This window comes from Babylonia areolata, chromosome 11 (genome assembly GCF_041734735.1).
Source record: "Babylonia areolata isolate BAREFJ2019XMU chromosome 11, ASM4173473v1, whole genome shotgun sequence".
NCBI classification, from domain to species: domain Eukaryota; kingdom Metazoa; phylum Mollusca; class Gastropoda; order Neogastropoda; family Buccinidae; genus Babylonia; species Babylonia areolata.
Window position 1 is genome coordinate 10,911,618 of NC_134886.1, and position 24,167 is coordinate 10,935,784.

Here is a 24,167-nt window from a genome sequence, read left to right on the forward strand (position 1 = left end):
TTACGGAGAGATCGTTTTCTGAAGACTGTATCATGGAAAAAGCGTCGGGATAGATTCGTTTAGCTGAAATTTTGGGATATTAGACACACAGCCCTATATATGTACTTATTTACTGTATATCAGTTTCATGTTTTCATGCGAAGTGTTCTCTTTTCCACCACTGTACGGTTTCGTTATGTTAGTCACGTCATGTGCTTACTCACCCTCCTCGGAACCTTCCCCACTATTCATCTCCAGTTTTCTCCCCCCCCCCCTCCCCCATCCTTCCTCGCGTTTCATCTCCAGTTTCTCTCCCCCCCCCCCCATCCTTCCTCACTATTCATCTCCAGTTTCCCCCCCCCCCCCATCCTTCCTCACTATTCATCTCCAGTTTCTCCCCTCCCCCCCCTCCCCCCATCCTTCCTCACTATTCATCTCCAGTTTCTCCCCCCCCCCCCCCCCCATCCTTCCTCACGTTTCATCTCCAGTTTCTCTCCCCCCCCCTCCCCCCATCCTTCCTCACTATTCATCTCCAGTTTATCCCCCCCCTCCCCCCATCCTTCCTCACTATTCATCTCCAGTTTCTCCCCCCCCCTCCCCCCATCCTTCCTCACTATTCATCTCCAGTTTCTCCCCCCCCCATCCTTCCTCACTATTCATCTCCAGTTTCTCCCCTTCCCCTCCCCCCATCCTTCCTCACTATTCATCTCCAGTTTCTCTCCCCCCCCCCATCCCCCCATCCTTCCTCACTATTCATCTCCAGTTTCTCTCCCCCCCCTCCCCCCATCCTTCCTCACTATTCATCTCCAGTTTCTCCCCCCCCCCATCCTTCCTCACTATTCATCTCCAGTTTCTCCCCTTCCCCTCCCCCCATCCTTCCTCACTATTCATCTCCAGTTTCTCCCCCCCCATCCTTCCTCACTATTCATCTCCAGTTTCTCTCCCCCCCCCCCCATCCTTCCTCACTATTCATCTCCAGTTTCTCCCCCCCCCCATCCTTCCTCACTATTCATCTCCAGTTTCTCCCCTCCCCCCCCTCCCCCCATCCTTCCTCACTATTCATCTCCAGTTTCTCCCCTCCCCCCCCTCCCCCCATCCTTCCTCACTATTCATCTCCAGTTTCTCTCCCCCCCCCCCCCATCCTTCCTCACTATTCATCTCCAGTTTCTCCCCTCCCCCCATCCTTCCTCACTATTCATCTCCAGTTTCTCCCCCCCCATCCTTCCTCACTATTCATCTCCAGTTTCTCTCCCCCCCCATCCTTCCTCACTATTCATCTCCAGTTTCTCCCCCACATCCTTCCTCACTATTCATCTCCAGTTTCTCTCCCCCCCCCTCCCCCCCATCCTTCCTCACTATTCATCTCCAGTTTCTCCCCCCCCCTCCCCCCCATCCTTCCTCACTATTCATCTCCAGTTTTTCCCCCCCATCCTTCCTCACTATTCATCTCCAGTTTCTCTCCCCCCCCCCCCATCCTTCCTCACTATTCATCTCCAGTTTCTCCCCCCCATCCTTCCTCACTATTCATCTCCAGTTTCTCCCCCCCCCTCCCCCCATCCTTCCTCACGTTTCATCTCCAGTTTCTCTCCCCCCCATCCTTCCTCACGTTTCATCTCCAGTTTCTCTCCCCCCCCCTCATCCTTCCTCACGTTTCATCTCCAGTTTCTGCCCCCCCTACCCCCCCTCCCCCCATCCTTCCTCACGTTTCATCTCCAGTTTCTCCCCTCCCCCCCCCCATCCTTCCTCACGTTTCATCTCCAGTTTCTCTCCCCCCCCCCTCCCCCCATCCTTCCTCACTATTCATCTCCAGTTTCTCTCCCCCCCCCCCCTCATCCTTCCTCACGTTTCATCTCCAGTTTCTCTCCCCCCCCCCTCCCCCCATCCTTCCTCACGTTTCATCTCCAGTTTCTCTCCCCCCCCCCCCCCATCCTTCCTCACTATTCATCTCCAGTTTCTCCCCCCCATCCTTCCTCACTATTCATCTCCAGTTTCTCCCCCCCCCCTCCCCCCATCCTTCCTCACTATTCATCTCCAGTTTCTCTCCCCCCCCCCCCCATCCTTCCTCACTATTCATCTCCAGTTTCTCTCCCCCCCCCCCATCCTTCCTCACTATTCATCTCCAGTTTCTCCCCCCCCTCCCCCCATCCTTCCTCACTATTCATCTCCAGTTTCTCCCCCCCCCTCCCCCCATCCTTCCTCACTATTTATCTCCAGTTTCTCCCCCCCCCCCTCCCCCCATCCTTCCTCACGTTTCATCTCCAGTTTCTCTCCCCCCCCCCCTCCCCCCATCCTTCCTCACTATTCATCTCCAGTTTCTCTCCTCCCCCTCCCCCCATCCTTCCTCACGTTTCATCTCCAGTTTCTCCCCCCCCCCCATCCTTCCTCACTATTCATCACCAGTTTCTCCCCTCCCCCCATCCTTCTTCACTATTCACCTCCAGTTTCTCCCCCCCCCCTCCCCCCCATCCTTCCTCACTATTCATCTCCAGTTTCTCCCCCCCCCCCCCCCATCCTTCCTCACCTTTCATCTCCAGTTTCTCTCCCCCCCCCCCCCCTCATCCTTCCTCACGTTTCATCTCCAGTTTCTCCCCCCCCCCCTCATCCTTCCTCACGTTTCATCTCCAGTTTCTCTCCCCCCCCCCCTCATCCTTCCTCACGTTTCATCTCCAGTTTCTCTCCCCCCCCCCTCATCCTTCCTCACGTTTCATCTCCAGTTTCTCTCCCCCCCCATCCTTCCTCACGTTTCATCTCCAGTTTCTCTCCCCCCCCCCCCTCATCCTTCCTCACGTTTCATCTCCAGTTTCTCCTTTCATCGTTCTTTGCTCCCCTTTCACATTTTCAATCGTCCAGTATTACAAACAGTGAACTGACGTTTAATTCAAGAACCCCAACATCCCCAACACACACACACACACACACGCACACACACACACACACACACAAACACACACACACACACACACACACACACACACACACACACACACACACACACACACACACACACACACACACACACAGCGTGTCATTATTGACTGAGCGCAGTTTATGTCAGGTTTCTGAAATAAAGCATGAAAAATATAACCGAGCAAGTAGTATACCTTCACACACACAACGCAATTGCGTTTGTTTTCATTTTCTGTTTCTTATACGCCTCTATCGCTCAACGTACGTAGTGTTGAACTTATTATGGGTAACATGCACAGTCAGAAAGTGTTGAGAATACTAGACTGCGCAGAAACTTCTCATCACACACACACACACACACACACACACACACACACACACACACACACACACACACACACACACACACACACACACGAATCTTCATGTTGTAAAAGGTCTGCTGATTCTTTGCTTTCTTTTCCATTTGTCCTGGGATGCCCGTTGTTGTAGTGGTGACTGTGGCTGATGAGCGTAACATGGGGTGCCCCTTGGTCCCGGGTCTTCCTGGCTCAGTTGGCACAGGCGTGGAGAATGCTGTATCTCGGTCAATGGTGGACAGTCAAATGACACAGGTCGCGATTCGTCACCCTTATTTCACCAGTCTTGCTTCCTTCGCTTGTTTATCTGCGTTTGTAATACATCATATGTTTGTATGCCCGTCTGTCCGTTTGACGCAATTAATCGAAATCTTATTTGTCCTGTTTTGCTTAAAAATCGAGTTAATGGCAAATTATACGAAAGTATTGATTAAAAGCATGCACAATCATGTTAAATCAAAAGTCAGCTATGGTATTAATTCTACGGATTAAGACAGATTTCACATCTATAGTCCCATATCATTTTCTATCTTTATAAACGACCTCTCGTTTTGAAGTGATCAAGAACGGTGACATCGAGGTACTGTTTTTGTGATATCTTGAATTAATCATTGTGTTTTTTTCTGGCGATGTAGTTTTGCTTTCAGAAACGGTAGTGGGATTGCAGACTCAATTAAGCAAGGCTTCGACTTCTCTTGCCTTAAAAATCATAACGTCTAAAAGTAACAGTGTTGTGTTTCGAAGGGGTGGTAATTTGGGTTCGAGGGAAAGATGGTTGTACGATGGTGTGGTAATGCCAAAGGTAAATGTCTGAAAGTACTTGGGAATCATTTTCACCAAATGTGTAAGTTTTGTTGCTGTTTGTGAAGATCTCGCTAGCGGGGCCAAACGTGCTTTACTATGTATCATGTTACTAAACGTGCTTTACTATGTATCATAATAGTGGTCAGGTCAGGTCATTAGATTTGCTACTGGTAACCTGTAATCCAGTACAACCTGTTCAGGGTCGGGTTGCCGGCGACTAAACCGGCACTCCCACCGCTCCCTTCCGGGACTGGTGAGGCGGGTGGCTAGACACCCTTATGGAATTAAAAACGAGATCCATAAAAGGGCGTCGGCTCAGGAGAGCCACCGACGGCCATCTAGCTCCACCGTGCTGTCTGCATGCCACACGCAGTTGGCCCCCGGCGTGTGTCTACCCATGCATGCGAAGTCTGGATCCGGCAGAATCTGCGGAAGAAACCTGTCGGTTCAACGGAGAGGAAGGCGGTTACAGCAACGCACTGTGGAGTGCAGAGAGCAAGATGAGACACCGAAAGGATATCTTGGTCATCCACTGCATCCGTGCTCATCCTCCAGTCGTCTCGACTTAGTCTTGCTACTGGAAATTGGTGGACCCGGACAGGCAAGATGTACGTGTGACAAAGACCATGTGCGGCGCCGAGTGTTGGACAGACCATCGCCTTGTAGTCTCGAAACTGAATATTCGAATCCAGCCCAAGAGACGCCCCAAGGCCAGAAGGCTCCAAAATGGCTCAACATCGCTAAGCTGAAAAACATCACCATCAAACAGACCTTTGTGGAGCTGCTGGAAGATCCTGTGGAATCCGCCTCTCTGGCCAACCAGAATGTGGAGTCTGACTGGAGGACCCTGCGCGAGCTGATCTGTAGTACAGCTTCAGAGACCCTGGGACCCATGACCAGAAAGCACAAAGACTGGTTTGATGAAAACTGTGATGAAATCAAGCAGCTTCTGGATGAGAAACGCCGTCTGCATCAAGCCTACCTGAGCAACCCAAAGTCCACATCAAAAAAGGATGCATACAATGCCATCCGCAGGACTGTTCAGCAAAAGTTACGTCAGATGCAGGATAAGTGGCTGAGTGACAAAGCTGATGGTACCAGGGATATGCTGACAGACACGATATGAAGAGGTTCTATGATGCCTTAAAAGAAGTCTACGGCCCCACATCCTCAGGATCATCCCCCCTCCTCAGTGCAGATGGGAATACCTTGATCACTGAGAGGGAGAAAATTCTCTAACGCTGGGCTGAGCACAACAGTGTCTTAAATCGCCCTTCCTCCATAAATGAAGCCATAGACCGTCTCCCACAAGTCCCCATCAACGAAGCACTGGATGATCCGCCAACACTTCTTGAGACCCAGAAAGCATTCCGTCTGCTATCCAGTGGCAAAGCACCTGGCTCAGACTCCATACCAGCAGAGGTCTACAAGGATGGAGGCACTGTGCTGACTGAGAAGCTCCATCAGCTGTACTCACTCATGTGGAAAGAAGAGACGATCCTCCAGGATTTCAAAGATGCATCTATCATTCACTTGTACAAGCGAAAGGGGAACCGGCAAGCCTGTGATAACCATCGGGGCATTTCCTTGCTCTCCATCGCAGGCAAGATACTTGCCAGGATCCTACTAAACCGCCTCACAGCACACCTTGACCAAGGTCATTTGCCTGAGAGCCAATGTGGATTCCGGAAAGAGCGCGGAACCACCGACATGGTGTTTGCTGCAAGGCAGCTGCAAGAGAAATGTCAGGAGCAAAATGCTGATCTGTTCTCCACCTATGTCGACCTCACTAAGGCCTTCGACACCGTGAGTAGAGAGGGACTGTGGAAGATCATGGCCAAGTACGGATGCCCTCAGAAATTTATTTCCTTAGTCAACCAATTCCATGAAGGTATGCAGGCTCGAGTCCAGGACAATGGCGAAACATCTGCTCCTTTTCCTGTCACAAATGGTGTCAAGCAAGGCTGCGTCCTGGCGCCAACACTGTTCAGCCTCATGTTCTCTGCAATGCTTACTGATGCCTTCATAGATGGCAATGTTGGAATCGGCCTAAAGTACCGAACAGATGGCAAGCTGTTTAACCTCAGAAGGCTTCAAGCAAAAACGAAGGTCGTGACAGACATCATCAGAGACTTTTTGTTTGCTGATGATTGTGCCCTCAATGCTGGATCTGAAGCTGACATGCAACTCAGCGTCGACAAGTTTGCCACTGCCAGCAGGAACTTCGGCCTTATCATCAGCACGAGGAAAACTGAAGTTCTTCATCAGCCAGCCCCAGGGAAACCCCACGTTGAGCCCAACATCACAGTCAACGGTCAGAGACTCAGTGCGGTGGAGCGGTTCACATACCTTGGCAGCACACTGTCACGAAATGCGACCATCGACGATGAAGTGAACGTCAGGATTGCAAGAGCAAGCGCAACTTTTTGTAGACCCTATGCAAATGTCTGGAACAGAAGAGGCATTTGTCTTGAGACCAAGCTAAAGGTCTACAGAGCAGTAGTTCTCCCCACACTACTGTACGCCTGCGAAACTTGGACAGTGTACCGACATGCCAAGAAGCTGAACCATTCCACACAACATGCCTCAGGAAGCTACTGAACATCAAGTGGCAAGACAGGACCCCTGACACGGAGGTGCTTGCAAAAGCCACCCTTCCCAGCATCTTCACCATCCTGATGCAGTCCCAGCTTCGCTGGGCTGGACACGTGGCGCGCATGCCAGACCATCGGCTGCCCAAAAGGCTCTTCTATGGCGAGCTGCAACAAGGGAAGAGATCACACGGAGGTCAGAAGAAGCGCTTCAGAGATGCTCTGAAAGTCTCTCTGAAAGCGTTTGATACCAACCCTGACTCCTGGGAGGAATCTGCAGTGGACCGTGACAAATGGCGCGCTGCTGTGCACAAAGGCGCCAAGTTGTGCGAGACCACAGGACTGCTGCAGCTGTTCAGAAGAGGCAGGCCAGAAAGTCACGGGCAAACAAGCTCCCTGACAATGATATGCCTGTCTTTGTCTGCCCCAACTGTCAGCGAACATTTCGTGCGCAGATTGGACTATTCAGCCATCTGCGCATTCACAGATAGATTCATGAGCATCCCCCCCCCCACCACCCTCCTCCCATCCCCTAGCTGGATGACAACGATGGTCATCATCGATCTCGATGGACACACACCACCCACCACCACCACCACCACCACTATGTATCATGTAAAATCTGTACTTAATAAAACCTAATTTGAATTGCCCATCAGACTTGTTAACTTTGGGGTCTAACCAGTACGGCTGAGAAATATGGAGTCTGGATAAAGCAGTGTTGCACTTTGAAGTCTGCTATAAAAAAAAAAATTTGGTCGTTGATATGTGAATTCCAAATAATCTGGTAAGGTGAAGCGAACAGTCCTATTGTGAATGTGAATTCTTGTATTAGGTGCATACGATACTAGCAAAGAGCGATGCAAATGGAAAGTTTTAGTCTACTTTATAAACCTTACTAAGTGTTATTCAATTTAGAAGTAAGGAATTAAAAGAATTAGATATCAAACGTGGTCGTTTGTTTCAATATGGTTTTGGACATGTGTGGTCGTCACATCTATGTGTCATGAAATTAATTATGTAAATGCTTTCTGACAACGTTTAATAGACTGCAGGTGGCTGGACTGGAATGATTGTATTCACGGACATAACAGATCTAATATGCACAGAAGGTTTTTTTTAATTTTGCATGATGCAAAACCATACATGCGCGCAAATCTGGACATACATGTGACATATGTTTAGGATCGGCATCCGTGATTTGACTGTATATCTGTTAAGATCTTTAAAAGTTACACATTCTGGTTTGATGTACCCCACGTATAAACAATCCAAGGATTTTGTTCATTTTGTTCTTAGTTGCGAAGCACTTAAATGTATCAGGGAAACATATTCAGCCCTGATATTGTTTATGCCCTTGCCTCTATAAATCTGCTTAACTGTAATCATGAACTGATGGTAGCATTGTTAAAATATATATCTGTGTATCTTTACAAAGCATTTTGATACAGAGAACTTGCCGCTTCTTAAATACCCCCGAAAACGGAGTATGGCTGCCTAAATGGCGGGGTAAAAACGGTCATACACGTAAAAGTCCACTCGTGTACATACGAGTGAACGTGGGAGTTGCAGCCCACGAACGAAGGAGAAGAAGAAGACTTCTATTCTTCAATCTTCTTGATTATTATCCTATGGTTAAAACTGATAATAAGTTGTTCACACACCCCTTTCCGAGGCGCCAATGCCTGAAGTAAATAATCCTTTCGTGTCTTGATTTTTAGTCTTGACTCTGTCTGTCTTTTCCACTCACATTTCACTTTTGACTACAATGCTTCGCCATACCCATACCAACACACTTACCCGTGTACAGAAGCAGCATTCATCGTCATTCAGTCTCAGGACGTGCCGCTTGGTGAGTACTCCATTCTGTATACGTTCGTACTGTGTGTATATTTGTAGCATATCCTGACTACGTGTCTGTCTGCGCGCGCGCGCGCGCGCGCGTGTGTGTGTGTGTGTGTGTTTAGTTTGTTTTCTATTTTCTCTTGTTCAAATTATGCTTGTATGGTTATTGAGTGCATATACAAGTAACTTATGTGGGGGTGGGAGGGTGGGGGTGGAAGAGGGTGTGTGAATAGACTACGGACTGTATTGAATTGAATGAATGTGAAGTGAGAGAGTGAAGTAGATATATAAATACTGATCTGAAAAAAAGACGTCTATGTGCATGTGCATTTCTGAATTATTTCAACTCTGTGGTATGACAGTGTCTTCAGCTTTAAAACATCAAAGCCTCTCTCTCTCTCTCTCTCTCTCTCTCTCTCTCTCTCTCTCTCTCTCTCTCTCTCTCTCTCTCATTGTGCTTCTGTTTATTTTTCTGTCTCTCCGTTCAAGCGCATGTCTGCTTTCGCCCAGAATTATGCACACGCTCATGCACGCACGCAAGCACGCACGCGTATACACTTACATTTGATATAGGGCCATTCAGGTAATTAATTTTGAACATGTTGAAAATATAAGGACCCCAGTTTACCAGACAGTCGGGCGATGGAATGTGTTCTAATTTGATTCTTCCTGGTGTACCACAACAAACATTTTGAGTAGAATCTTTGGTCGGTAAGTACTTTAATGGTTTTCATCTTGTGTAAAACTAGTTGTCAGGAAAGCTGAAGCCTTCCATGTGTAACTCCGAACCCACGAGAGGTTTCCGTAGCGTGTGGAATTGCAGCCCAGTACAGTGTTGTTAACAGGAGTGTATCCACTATTGGTGACATGAGCAGGACGCTCAGGATACAGGTGTGTGCCTGGTTTGCTAACATCTCTTACCGTGGTTTGTCATAGCTCTGCTCATCGAGGACTGAACTTCAAGCTGTCCCCTCTTCTTCGTGCTATCCTGCGTCTATATTGCGAAAACGACACTGATTTACAGTGCCCAATATCTCTTCCGCAAGCCAACCTTACCCCTATCTATCTATCTATCTATCTATCTCTCTCTCTCTCTCTCTCTCTCTCTCTCTCTCTCTCTATGTATATGTATATATATATATATATATATATATATATAAAGAAAAAACAAAGAAAGAAAAAGAAGAAAGGTTAACCAGTGGAGCAAGTCATTTGACAGGTTTATTATTAGACTTTTTTTCTTTCCTGTATACAGCAGAGTGTGCCAGAACATCGTATTTGTCACAGAAACAAGCATCAAAGCAGTCAGGTGTACCAGGACAGCTTCAGAATGCCCCGTGAGTCAGCACCACTGCCCAGTGGTCCGTCCCCCTCCCCCCACCCCCCACCCTGTCAGTTCACTTTGAAGGTGGTGTCTGACCGTGCGGTGTGATCCATGTACGCTGCACCACATCTGCTTCAGTAAAGAAGTTAAAAAAAAAAATTAAAAAAGAATTTAAAAAAAAGAAAAAAAAAAGAGCAGACGCTTGAACTAAACCCAGCGCGCCAGCCTTGAAGTATCATTTGTGAAGGACAAAGAAATTTCAGTGAGGAGAAAACTGATAACAAACCACACTGCTGTGAAATGGGGGGGGGGGGGGGGGTCCAAGCCAATAATGGAAGGTAAAAAAGAATGAGCACTGTATATCATGACGGATGTGTGTATTTATATGTGTACGTATATGAGTTTATAAAAAAAAAAGAAGAAATATCAGTGAAACTGACCGTGAAAGCAATTGAAGTAATTCCTGTTCAAGAAAATCACCCAAGTCAGAAACTAAAAATACGAAACTTTAAAAAGAAGATGCAAGATTATCATCCTATGTTGGCGTCAATTCCCCGCTTAACTTAAATAAACAACAGAAAGTAAAATCAGTTTGAAAGATATTTCATCGACTGAGAAAGAAAAGGAAACAGCAAATGGTCAGAAACGAAAGGCAAATAGGCCATGCAGGTCCAGGATAGAATGAGGGTTCAAACCTCCAAAGAACCTCAAATGAAAACTGGGGAGAATGAAAACTTCACGCATCATCTGTCAAGAGAACGCACGTGAAGAAAACGGCCATCGGCATGTAGGGAGGTGCGTGTGGGGACTGGGCACATGACATCCCCGACAGTTCATGTGTGTGTGTGTGTGTGTGTGTGTGTGGAGGAGGAGGAGGAATTTTGTTTAATGTCCCGTCACACATATCGGTGATTGAAGACATATTGTTGAAGTATTTATGTATACATTTGAGTGTTATTGGTTAGAAGGGGTGGGAGATGTGAATGAATGTGTGTGTGTGTGTGTGTGTGTGTGTGTTTACTTTTTTACCATGTGTGTGTGTGTGTTTACCTTTTTACATTAGGTCAGGTCAGGTCATTAGATCTGCTACGGGTAACCTGTAATCCAGTACAACCTGTTCAGGGTCGGGTTGCCGGCGACTAAACCGGCACTCCCACTGCTCCCTTCCGGGACTGGTGAGGCGGGTGGCTAGACACCCTTATGGAGATCCATAAAAGGGCGTCGGCTCAGGAGAGCCACCGACGGCCATCTAGCTCCACTGTGCTGTGTGCATGCCACACGCAGTTGGCCCCCGGCGTGTGTCTACCCATGCATGCGAAGTCTGGATCCGGCAGAATCTGCGGAAGAAACCTGTCGGTTCAACGGAGAGGAAGGCGGTTACAGCAACGCACTGTGGAGTGCAGAGAGCAAGATGAGACACCGAAAGGATGTCTTGGTCATCCACTGCATCCGTGCTCATCCTCCAGTCGTCTCGACTTAGTCTTGCTACTGGAAATCGGTGGACCCGGACGAGAGAGTGAGGTCGACGTTGCGCAACTCCTCTTCACTTTAAACAAACTCATCGCGCAAGTCATCAGTCATCCAAAATGACCTTTCATCCTTCATCATTTCATCACCCCCAAGTCCTGTGGCGGCAGGCGAGCGACGAAACGACAGGTGTGGGTACACTGGCAGTCGCAGCCGCAGACCTGCACGCAGGCGGCTCAGGCCATAGGGTCGTTCTTCGTCGACAGGAGCAGCGATGGAGCTCGGCAGCCGTCTGAGCGTCTGAGCAGCCCTCTTTAGGAATGCACTGCTCACCTCCTTGGCATGAGGAAGGGGCTAGAAAAGGTGCCCTAAAAATTGCCTGCTCCATATCACCCTGGCCAGCATACCGCGGCTGGCGGGGACCCTACATCAGCGGTCGAAACAAAGAAAAAGAAAAGAAAAAAACAAGGATCGTTCCTCTCACCATTGGTGCTTGGAACATAAGGACTCTCCTGGACAGAGATAACGCGGACAGACCCCATAGGAGAACGGCACTAGTTGCATCCGAACTCGCCAGATACAACATTGACATCGCAGCCTTGAGTGAGACTCGGCTTACAGGCGAAGGCGAGCTCTGTGAACGGGGATCTGGTTACACCTTCTTCTGGAGTGGACGAGGAAGCGAAGAGCGACGTGAGGCTGGCGTTGGTTTTGCAGTAAAAACAGCACTTGTCAGCAAGCTATCTGGAATCCCAAAGGGAGTCAACGATAGGCTTATGACCATGAAACTCCCACTGGCATCTGGTCAGAAGCACCTCACTATTGTCAGTGCCTACGCCCCAACCATGACCAACCCGGAAGAAGTGAAGGCGAAGTTCTACGAGGACCTTCACTCTGTCATTGCTGCTATCCCTAAAGCAGACAAGCTCATCATTCTTGGGGACTTCAATGCTAGAGTTGGCTCTGACTACATCTCCTGGGATGGAGTGATTGGAAAGCACGGTGTGGGCCACTGCAACCCAAATGGATTGCTTTTGCTTCAGACTTGTGCAGAGCATGAACTGCTGATAACCAACACAGTTTTCTGCCTCCCTACCCGTAACAGGACGTCATGGATGCACGCTCGCTCAAAGCATTGGCATCTCATCGATTACGTCATCGTCAGGAAAAGGGATAGGCAAGATGTACGTGTAACAAAGACCATGTGCGGCGCCGAGTGTTGGACAGACCATCGCATTGTAGTCTCGAAGCTGAATATTCGAATCCAGCCCAAGAGACGCCCCCAAGGCCAGAAGGCTCCAAAACGGCTCAACATCGCTAAGCTGAATAACATCACCATCAAACAGTCCTTTGTGGAGCTGCTGTAAGATCGTCTGGAATCCGCCTCTCTGGACAACCAGAATGTGGAGTCTGACTGGAGGACCCTGCGTGAGCTGATCTATAGTACAGCTTCAGAGACCCTGGGACCCATGACCAGAAAGCACAAAGACTGGTTTGATGAAAACTGTGATGAAATCAAGCAGCTTCTGGATGAGAAACGCTGTCTGCATCAAGCCTACCTGAGCAACCCAAAGTCCACATCAAAAAAGGATGCATACGATACCATCCGCAGGACTGTTCAGCAAAAGTTACGCCAGATGCATGATAAGTGGCTGAGTGACAAAGCTGATGAGATCCAGGGATATGCTGACAGGCATGATATGAAGAGGTTCTATGATGCCTTAAAAGAAGTCTACGGCCCCACATCCTCAGGATCATCCCCCCTCCTCAGTGCAGATGGGAATACCTTGATCACTGAGAAGGAAAAAATTCTCGAACGCTGGGCTGAGCACTTCAACAGTGTCTTAAATCGCCCTTCCTCCATAAATGATGAAGCCATTGACCGTCTCCCACAAGACCCCATCAACGAAGCACTGGACGATCCGCCAACACTTCTTGAGACCCAGAAAGCAATCCGTCTGCTATCCAGTGGCAAAGTACCTGGCTCAGATTCCATACCAGCAGAGGTCTACAAGGATGGAGGCTCTGTGCTGACTGAGAAGCTCCATCAGCTGTACTCACTCATGTGGAAAGAAGAGACGATCCCCCAGGATTTCAAAGATGCATCTATCATTCACTTGTACAAGCGAAAGGGGAACCGGCAAGCCTGTGATAACCATCGGGGCATTTCCTTGCTCTCCATCGCAGGCAAGATACTTGCCAGGATCCTACTAAACCGCCTCACAGCACACCTTGACCAAGGTCATTTGCCTGAGAGCCAATGTGGATTCCGGAAAGAGTGCGGAACCACCGACATGGTGTTTGCTGCAAGGCAGCTGCAAGAGAAATGTCAGGAGCAAAATGCTGATCTGTTCTCCACCTATGTCGACCTCACTAAGGCCTTCGACACCGTGAGTAGAGAGGGACTGTGGAAGATCATGGCCAAGTACGGATGCCCTCGGAAATTTATTTCCTTGGTCAGCCAATTCCATGAAGGTATGCAGGCTTGAGTCCAGGACAATGGCGAAACATCTGCTCCTTTTCCTGTCACAAATGGTGTCAAGCAAGGCTGCGTCCTGGCTCCAACGCTGTTCAGCCTCATGTTCTCTGCAATGCTTACTGATGCCTTCAGAGATGGCGATGTTGGAATCGGCCTAAAGTACCGAACAGATGGAAAGTTGTTTAACCTCAGAAGGCTTCAAGCAAAAACGAAGGTCGTGACAGACATCATCAGAGACTTTTTGTTTGCTGATGATTGTGCCCTCAACGCTGGATCTGAAGCTGACATGCAACTCAGTGTCGACAAGTTTGCCACTGCCAGCAGGAACTTCGGCCTTACCATCAGCACGAGGAAAACAGAAGTTCTCCATCAGCCAGCCCCAGGGAAACCCTACGTTGAGCCCAACATCACAGTCAACGGTCAGAGAGCAAGCGCAACTTTTGGCAGACTCAATGCAAATGTCTGGAACAGAAGAGGCATTAGTCTTGAGACCAAGCTAAAGGTCTACAGAGCAGTAGTTCTCCCCACACTACTGTACGCCTGCGAAACTTGGACAGTGTACCAACGACATGCCAAGAAGCTGAACCACTTCCACACAACATGCCTCAGGAAGCTACTGAACATCAAGTGGCAAGACAGGACCCCAGATACAGAGGTGCTCGCAAAAGCCACCCTTCCCAGCATCTTCACCATCCTGATGCAGTCCCAGCTTCGCTGGGCTGGACACGTGGCGCGCATGCCAGACCATCGGCTGCCCAAAAGGCTCTTCTATGGCGAGCTGCAACAAGGGAAGAGATCACACGGAGGTCAGAAGAAGCGCTTCAGAGATACTCTGAAAGTCTCTCTTAAAGCGTTTGATATCAGCCCTGACTCCTGGGAGGAATCTGCAGTGGACCGTGACAAATGGCGCGCTGCTGTGCACAAAGGCGCCAAGTTGTGCGAGGGCAACAGGACTGCTGCAGCTGTTCAGAAGAGGCAGGCCAGAAAGTCACGGGCAAACAAGCTCCCTGACAATGATATGCCTGTCTTTGTCTGCCCCAACTGTCAGCGAACATTTCGTGCGCAGATTGGACTATTTAGCCATCTGCGCATTCATAGATAGATTCATGAGCATCCTCCCCCCCACCCCACCACCACCCTCCCCCCATCCCCCAGCTGGATGACAACGATGGTCATCATCGATCTCGATGGACACACCACTACCTTTTTACACTTGGAGATTAGCCCTGGAGATAAACTGGTTGATGGTGTGGAGAGTATCCACAGGTCCGGGCAGCCTGAAGCATAGGATGGTGGACGTCGGCCCGATCTCCTCCTTCACAACACAGCTCTCTGCGCAGAGTCTTGGGAAATATCCCGGTTCAGTGGCCTGGTTTCCTTCTACACATGGGTTCGGAGGGGAAGGCACAACACGAGACCGTTTGTATGAATGGCTGTTTAACCTCACGTATCACGTCTGAAGGAGGAAGGCCATGATGTGCTGTGGTCTGAACAGTCAATGGTCAGCTGGCCTGTGGCTGGGATGGTTGGAAGGGAGTTCATGATGGTCTTCAGCTTTATTCCTGACCAGTTTCCGTGCCCAAGTTTTGCCACTTTGCCTGCATCCATGTTTTGCTGTAGGTCAGTGGGACACATGGTGCTGCTCAGCGTAGGTCTGTGGGACACATGGTGCTGCTCAGCGTAGGTCTGTGGGACACATGGTGCTGCTTAGCGTAGGTCTGTGGGACACATGGTGCTGCTCAGCGTAGGTCTGTGGGACACATGGTGCTGCTCAGCATAGGCCTGTGGGACACATGGTGCTGCTCAGCGTAGGTCTGTGGGACACATGGTGCTGCTCAGCTTAGGTCTGTGGTACACAGGGTGCTGCTCAGCGTAGGTCTGTGGGACACATGGTGCTGCTCAGCGTAGGTCTGTGGGACACATGGTGCTGCTCAGCGTAGGTCTGGGACACATGGTGCTGCTCAGCGTAGGTCTGTGGGACACATGGTGCTGCTCAGCGTAGGTCTGTGGGACACATGGTGCTGCTCAGCGTAGGTCTGTGGGACACATGGTGCTGCTCAGCGCTCACCCGGCTGTGGAAGTGGTGGAAGCGGTTGCCTCAATGACTGGTTTAGCGTCACGAAGCTCCATATGGGTATCCCTGTTGCTCGTGCGGCTTGCGATGTCTGCTGCGTGGATCAGAGCCTCCAGTAGCTGGTGCAGTGGATGTTTGCATGCTGACTGCGTTGTCCATTCAAATACTGGATGTCAACCATTTTACAAACGGAGACAGCATTTGATACTAACTGAGATTACGGGGTCAGCGAATACCTGTGGAGTTGCCATTAAATGCAAGCGAGGCTCTGTGTGTGTTAATTTATTGATTAATTATCTCGTTTGTGGTTTATTTGTTCTTGTTTGTATCAGACTCTCTCTATCTCTCTCTCTCTCTCTCTCTCTCTCTCTCTCTGTGTGTGTGTGTGTGTGTGTGTGTGTGTGTGTGTGTGTGTGTGTGTGTGTGTGTCCGTCTGTCTGTGTATTTGTGTGTGTGTGTGTGTGTGTACGTGCGCGTGTGTGTGCGTGTGTGTAGTGCGTGCGTGTGTGTTTGTGTGTGTGTGTGTGTCTGTGTGTGTCTGTGTAACAGAGAGAGGGGGTGGGGCGGAGGGGGCAGACGGGAATAGGGGAGATGGTGTGTGGTGGGCTTGGTGGCGGGGATTTGGGGAGGGGGGTGTCTTCTGAGTTTTCCATGTTTGTCCCAGGCAGGAGACTTGTAAACACATTTACAGCATAAAGTAGTAGGCGTAATTACATTCCGATCTGAAGGCTCATTCAACCAGCTTGTCAAGAGATACTACCTTCAAACACCTACAAAATTAGATGACAGTAAAAACTATATTGCACAGGGATTAAACGATTAAAAACAGGTTAATTATTTTCAGACTGAATGTCTAAAGAGAGTAGCTTCAAATATAATCCCCGACACAGGTGTAACAAATGATATTCAAAGCTTACATTTAAGATCAGTGGTATCATGTTAACAAAAACGTACATTGGTGAACAGTTCATTATCCATTCCTTCTCGTTGTTGGTTAAAACAAGCAGAACACGTGTTCCATGGGCGTCAGTGCTTTTGGCACTTGTCCTGGTTAGGGAGATTGATGTCGAAGGAAAATATCATAATAACATCATGCATCATGTTCAAACAGACCGTATGAAGTGGTAGGCGTATCTATATGCCTGACCTCAATGATTGGGCTTTATAATTCAATCAGCTCGAAAAGAGATAATACCCATAAAAGTTCAGTACAGTTGTGGTAAGTTTTCAAAGTTCAGTGAAACATCGTTTCGCTCTCTCTCTCTCTCTCTCTCTCTCTCTCTCTCTCTCTCTCTTTCTCGATTGTGGTTACATTTGTTCTTCTTGCATGGTTTTTAGCAAAGAGGTATGTGCAAAATTATATTCTACACGTACACATTGGACTAAAAATGAAAATTCTCGAGTCTCTGAGTCTGTCAACCTGTTTGTCTGTCTGTCTGTCTGTCTGACATACTCTAGCTTTGTCTCCCTGTTTGTCTGTATTCCTTCCCCCCCCCCCTCTCTCTCTCTCTCTCTCTTTCCAGTGACAGAGGCTATGGCCTAATCTGTGAAAAGCATATCACACTTGCACCTCTCTCTCTCTCTCTCTCTCTCTCTACCTCTCTCTCTCTCTCTCTCTCTCTCTCTCTCTCTCTCTCTCTCTCTCTCTCGTGTTACTGTAACTGATGTCGATTAACAGGGACAGGTTGGAAGAATGGGCCATGCTTAAAATCTCAATCCTTGAATAAAAAACGTTTTGAGTTCTGAGTTCCGAGTTCTTTACCAGCACTCTAACTGATATTATAACAATTTTCTTGCTGCTGATATGTTTATTCAGATTGTACCTATACCCCTTCTGACACCCCCCCTTCCCCCAAACCCCCGACCGCACCCAGACCCTGACCCCCAACCCCACCCCTCCACACACACACACACACACACACACACACACACACATCCTTCCGATGTATTTGTATAATGGCCTGAGGCCGATGAACAGTAAACCCTTTGTCCTGTCATCTGTGTGTGCGTGTGTGTGTGTGTGTGTGTGTGTGTACTGACTTTAAATGACACATGTCCCCAACAGAACGTGTGTGAAAAAACAAGGACCGTGCACAAGATGGTGGAAAAGTCAGCACGAGGCAATTGGAGCAACTGGCTGGAGTTCCTCTTCTCCACTGTCGGCTGTCTGGTGGGTCTGGGTAACGTCTGGAGGTTCCCCTACGTCTGCTACACAAACGGCGGAGGTACTCCTCCTCCTCCTCCACATCATCATCATCTAGTTATCGTCGTTGTCACTGGTGTCATCATCGTCTTTAGCGTCGTTGTATCATTGTCGTGGTCGCTGTTATTCCCGTGAATATCATGATTGTCACTATCATTGGACCTGTCTTACTCTGCTTGCCGGTGGCGACGTCATAGTCACCATTATTTAAATTGACATCGTCACGATTATTAGTTAAGGTCACACTCTAATCCGGAACATTTAAATTGCTGCAAGTGAACTGACAGCAGTGGTACATTGGCTTACTAGATTGGATACAGTGGTGTGCTGGCATTAGGTAATGGTACGTTGGTACAGTGGTATGCTGGCATTAGGTTATGGCACGTTGGTACAGTGGTATGCTGGCATTAGATAATGGTACGCTGGTACAGTGGTATGCTGGCATTAGGTAATGGTACGTTGGTACAGTGGTATGCTGGCATTAGGTAATGGTACGCTGGTACAGTGGTATGCTGGCATTAGGTAATGGTACGTTGGTACAGTGGTATGCTGGCATTACGTAATGGTACGTTGGTACAGTGGTATGCTGGCATTAGGTTGGTACAGTGGTATGCTGGCATAACATAATGGTACGTTAGTACAGTGGTATGCTGACATAACGTAATGGTACGTTGGTACAGTGGTATGCTGGCATTAGGTAATGGTACGTTGGTACAGTGGTATGCTGGCATAACATAATGGTACGTTGGTACAGTGGTATGCTTACATAACGTAATGGTACGTTGGTACAGTGGTATGCTGGCATTAGGTAATGGTACGTTGGTACAGTGGTATGCTGGTATTAGGTTATGACACGTTGGTACAGTACTATGCTGGCATAACATAATGGTACGTTGGTACAGTTGTATGCTGGCATAACGTAATGGTACGTTGGTACAATGGTATGCTGGCATAACGTAATGGTACGTTGGTACAGTGGTATGCTGGCATTAGGTTATGGTACGTTGGTAAAGTGGTATGCTATCATAACGTAATGGTACGTGGGTACAGTGGTAAGATGGCATAACGTAATGGTACGTTGGTACAGTGGTATGTTGGCATAACGTAATGGTACGTTGGTACAATGGTATGCTCGCATTAGGTAATGGTACGTTGGTACAGTGGTATGCTGGCATTAGGTTATGGCATGTTGGTACAGTGGTATGCTGGCATAACATAATGGTACGTGGGTACAGTGGTATGCTGACATAACGTAATGGTACGTAGGTACAGTGGTATGCTGACATAACGTAATGGTACGTGGGTACAGTGGTAAGCTGGCATTAGGTAATGGTACGTTGCTACAGTGGTATGCTCGCATTAGGTAATGGTACGTTGGTACAGTGGTATGCTGGCATAACATAATAGTACGTTGGTACAGTGGTATGCTTGCTTTAGGTAATGGTACGCTGGTACAGCGGTATGCTGGTATTAGGTAATGGTACGTTGGTACAGTGGTAAGCTGGCATTAGGTAATGGTACGTTGGTACAGTGGTAAGCTGGCATTAGGTAATGGTACGTTGGTACAGTTGTATGCTATCATAACGTAATGGTACGTTGGTACAGTGGTATGCTGGCATTAGGTAATGGTACGTGGGTACAGTGGTATGCTATCATAACGTAATGGTACGTTGGTACAGTGGTATGCTATGATAACGTAACGGTACGTTGGTACAGTGGTATGCTGGCATTAGGTAATGGTACGTTGGTACAGTGGTATGCTGGCATTAGGTAATGGTACGCTGGTACAGTGGTATGCTGGCATTAGGTAATGGTACGCTGGTACAGTGGTATGCTGGCATTAGGTAATGGTACGCTGGTACAGTGGTATGCTGGCATTAGGTAATGGAACTTTGGTACAGTGGTATGCTGGCATTAGGGAATGGTACGCTGGTACAGTGGTATGCTGGCATTAGGTAATGGTACGTTGGTACAGTGGTATGCTGGCATTAGGTTATGGCACGTTGGTACAGTGGTATGTTGGCATAACATAATGGTACGTTAGTACAGTGGTATGCTGACATAACGTAATGGTACGTTGGTACAGTGGTATGCTGGCATTAGGTAATGGTACGTTGGTACAGTGGTATGCTGGCATAACATAACGGTACGTTGGTACAGTGGTATGCTGACATAACGTAATGGTACGTTGGTACAATGGTATGCTGGCATTAGGTAATGGTACGTTGGTACAGTGGTATGCTGGCATTAGGTTATGGCACGTTGGTACAGTACTATGCTGGCATAACATAATGGTACGTTGGTACAGTGGTATGCTGGCATAACGTAATGGTACGTTGGTACAATGGTATGCTGGCATTAGGTTATGGTACGTTGGTAAAGTGGTATGCTATCATAACGTAATGGTACATGGGTACAGTGGTAAGATGGCATAACGTAATGGTACGTTGGTACAGTGGTATGTTGGCATAACGTAATGGTACGTTGGTACAATGGTATGCTCGCATTAGGTAATGGTACGTTGGTACAGTGGTATGCTGGCATTAGGTTATGGCATGTTGGTACAGTGGTATGCTGGCATAACATTATGGTACGTTGGTACAGTGGTATGCTGGCATTAGGTTATGGCATGTTGGTACAGTGGTATGCTGGCATAACATAATGGTACGTTGGTACAGTGGTATGCTGACATAACGTAATGGTACGTGGGTACAGTGGTATGCTGACATAACGTAATGGTACGTGGGTACAGTGGTAAGCTGGCATTAGGTAATGGTACGTTGGTACAGTGGTATGCTCGCATTAGGTAATGGTACGTTGGTACAGTGGTATGCTGGCATTAGGTTATGGCACGTTGGTACAGTGGTATGCTCGCATTAGGTAATGGTACGTTGGTACAGTGGTATGCTGGCATAACATAATAGTACTTTGGTACAGTGGTATGCTTGCTTTAGGTATTGGTACGCTGGTACAGCGGTATGCTGGTATTAGGTAATGGTACGTTGGTAAAGTGGTATGCTATCATAACGTAATGGTACGTTGGTACAGTGGTAAGCTGGCATTAGGTAATGGTACGTTGGTACAGTGGTATGCTGGCATTAGGTAATGGTACGTGGGTACAGTGGTATGCTATCATAACGTAATGGTACGTTGGTACAGTGGTATGCTATGATAACGTAACGGTACGTTGGTACAGTGGTATGCTGGCATTAGGTAATGGTACGTTGGTACAGTGGTATGCTGGCATTAGATAATGGTACGCTGGTACAGTGGTATGCTGGCATTAGGTGATGGTACGCTGGTACAGTGGTATGCTGGCATTAGGTAATGGTACGTTGGTACAGTGGTATGCTGGCATTAGGTAATGGTACGCTGGTACAGTGGTATGCTGGCATTAGGTAATGGTACGCTGGTACAGTGGTATGCTGGCATTAGGTTATGGCACGTTGGTACAATGGTATGCTGGCATAACATAATGGTACGTTAGTACAGTGGTATGCTGACATAACGTAATGGTACGTTGGTACAGTGGTATGCTGGCATTAGGTAATGGTACGCTGGTACAGTGGTATGCTGGCATTAGGTAATGGTACGTTGGTACAGTGGTATGCTGGCATTAGGTTATGGCACGTTGGTACAGTACTATGCTGGCATAACATAATGGTACATTGGTACAGTGGTATGCTGTCATAACGTAATGATACGTTGGTACAATGGTATGCTGGCATTAGGTTATGGTACGTTGGTAAAGTGGTATGCTATGATAACGTAACGGTACGTTGGTACAGTGGTATGCTGGCATTAGGTAATGGTACGTTGGTACAGTGGTATGCTGGCATTAGATAATGGTACGCTGGTACAGTGGTATGCTGGCATTAGGTAATGGTACGCTGGTACAGTGGTATGCTGGCATTAGGTAATGGTACGTTGGTACAGTGGTATGCTGGCATTAGGTAATGGTACGCTGGTACAGTGGTATGCTCGCATTAGGTAATGGTACGTTGGTACAGTGGTATGCTGGCATTAGGTTATGGCATGTTGGTACAGTGGTATGCTGGCATAACATTATGGTACGTTAGTACAGTGGTATGCTGACATAACGTAATGGTACGTGGGTACAGTGGCATGCTGACATAACGTAATGGTACGTGGGTACAGTGGTAAGCTGGCATTAGGTAATGGTTCGTTGGCACAGTGGTATGCTCGCATTAGGTAATGGTACGTTGGTACAGTGGTATGCTGGCATAACATAATAGTACGTTGGTACAGTGGTATGCTTGCTTTAGGTAATGGTACGCTGGTACAGTGGTATGCTGGTATTAGGTAATGGTACGTTGGTAAAGCGGTTGCTGGTATTAGGTAATGGTACGTTGGTACAGTTGTATGCTATCATAACGTAATGGTACGTTGGTACAGTGGTATGCTGGCATTAGGTAATGGTACGTGGGTACAGTGGTATGCTATCATAACGTAATGGTACGTTGGTACAGTGGTATGCTATGATAACGTAACGGTACGTTGGTACAGTGGTATGCTGGCATTAGGTAATGGTACGTTGGTACAGTGGTATGCTATCATAACGTAATGGTACGTTGGTACAGTGGTAAACTGGCATTAGGTAATGGCACGTTGGTACAGTGGTAAGCTGGCAATAGGTAATGGTACGTTGGTACAGTGGTATGCTATCATAACGTAATGGTACATTGGTACAGTGGTATGCTGGCATTAGGTAATGGTACGTGGGTACAGTGGTATGCTATCATAACGTAATGGCACGTTGGTACAGTACTATGCTGGCATAACATAATGGTACGTTGGTACAGTGGTATGCTGGCATAACGTAATGGTACGTTGGTACAATGGTATGCTGGCATAACGTAACGGTACGTTGGTACAGTGGTATGCTGGCATTAGGTAATGGTACGTTGGTACAGTGGTATGCTGGCATAACATAATAGTACGTTGGTACAGTGGTATGCTTGCTTTAGGTAATGGTACGCTGGTACAGTGGTATGCTGGTATTAGGTAATGGTACGTTGGTAAAGCGGTTGCTGGCATTAGGTAATGGTACGTTGGTACAGTGGTATGCTGGTATTAGGTAATGGTACGTTGGTACAGTGGTATGCTGGCATTAGGTAATGGTACGTGGGTACAGTGGTATGCTGGCATTAAGTAATGGTACGTTGGTACAGTGGTATGCTGGCATTAGGTAATGGTACGTGGGTACAGTTGTATGCTGGTATTAGGTAATGGTACGTTGGTACAGTGGTATGCTGGCATAACGTAATGGTACGTTGGTACAGTGGTAGTCTTTCGGGTGAGGTCCAATGTACATGTGCGCTTTTCTCGCGTAAAAGAATCCACTGTAATAAGAGAGTGGTCTAAAGAGAAATTCTGGAGAAACATCCACATCGCTACATTTACAAACACAAACACGCGAAGAGACAAGAAGAGAGTGACTCAAGATTATGGCGGTGCACTCCGTGGATAGAAGCCCGAATCTTCATGCACTGAACTCTGTTGTGACTGAAGTGTGATACCATACAATACAATAGAATACAATGCAATACAATACAATACAGTACAACACCATTCATTGCAATACAATGCAACACAACGAAACGCAGCACAATACAATACACCATTCAATGCAATACAATGCAACGCAACGTAACACAACACAACACAACACAATACGATACAATGCAATGCAATACAATAAAATGCAACGCAACGAAACACAATACAATTCAATACGATACACAATGCAATATAATACGATACAATACACAGTACAATACAACACAACACAACACAATGCAGTACAATATAATACAATACAATACAATATAATACAATACAGTACCTTGAGTAACCATCCTGTTGACACGGTACCTGTCCACAACAATCACAGGGATCCATCCCTGTCCACCTTGGATACCTGTGTGGTTTCAGCGGCGTTCCTGATCCCCTACCTGCTGGCCATGGCGGTATGTGGAGTGCCCATGTTCTTTCTGGAGATGTCTGTCTGTCAGTTCTCCAACCTGGGGCCTGGCAGGGTCTGGATCGTCTGCCCGCTCTTCAGAGGTTGGTCAGAACCGAGTCTTTTGTTCACAGTGGTAATGGTTGGTAATT

At 47.7% G+C, this 24,167-nt stretch overlaps 1 protein-coding gene across 3 annotated transcripts in view; it reads left to right on the forward strand.

Moving 5' to 3' along the window:
* The first annotated feature begins 3,437 nt into the window (after positions 1–3,437).
* LOC143287515 (sodium- and chloride-dependent glycine transporter 2-like) overlaps positions 3,438–24,167 on the forward strand; it is a 44,839-nt gene continuing 24,109 nt past the window's right edge. The window contains exons 1-3 of one of the 3 annotated variants that reach the window (XM_076595553.1): positions 3,438–3,500; positions 17,895–18,054; positions 23,988–24,119. In XM_076595553.1, coding sequence (XP_076451668.1) covers positions 3,477–3,500; positions 17,895–18,054; positions 23,988–24,119 — 316 coding nt within the window. In that variant the 5' untranslated portion in view covers positions 3,438–3,476. Of the gene's footprint in view, positions 3,501–8,420; positions 8,493–9,745; positions 9,823–17,894; positions 18,055–23,987; positions 24,120–24,167 lie in introns of those variants that run through there. The other 2 variants (XM_076595555.1, XM_076595556.1) reach the window with 2 other exon arrangements.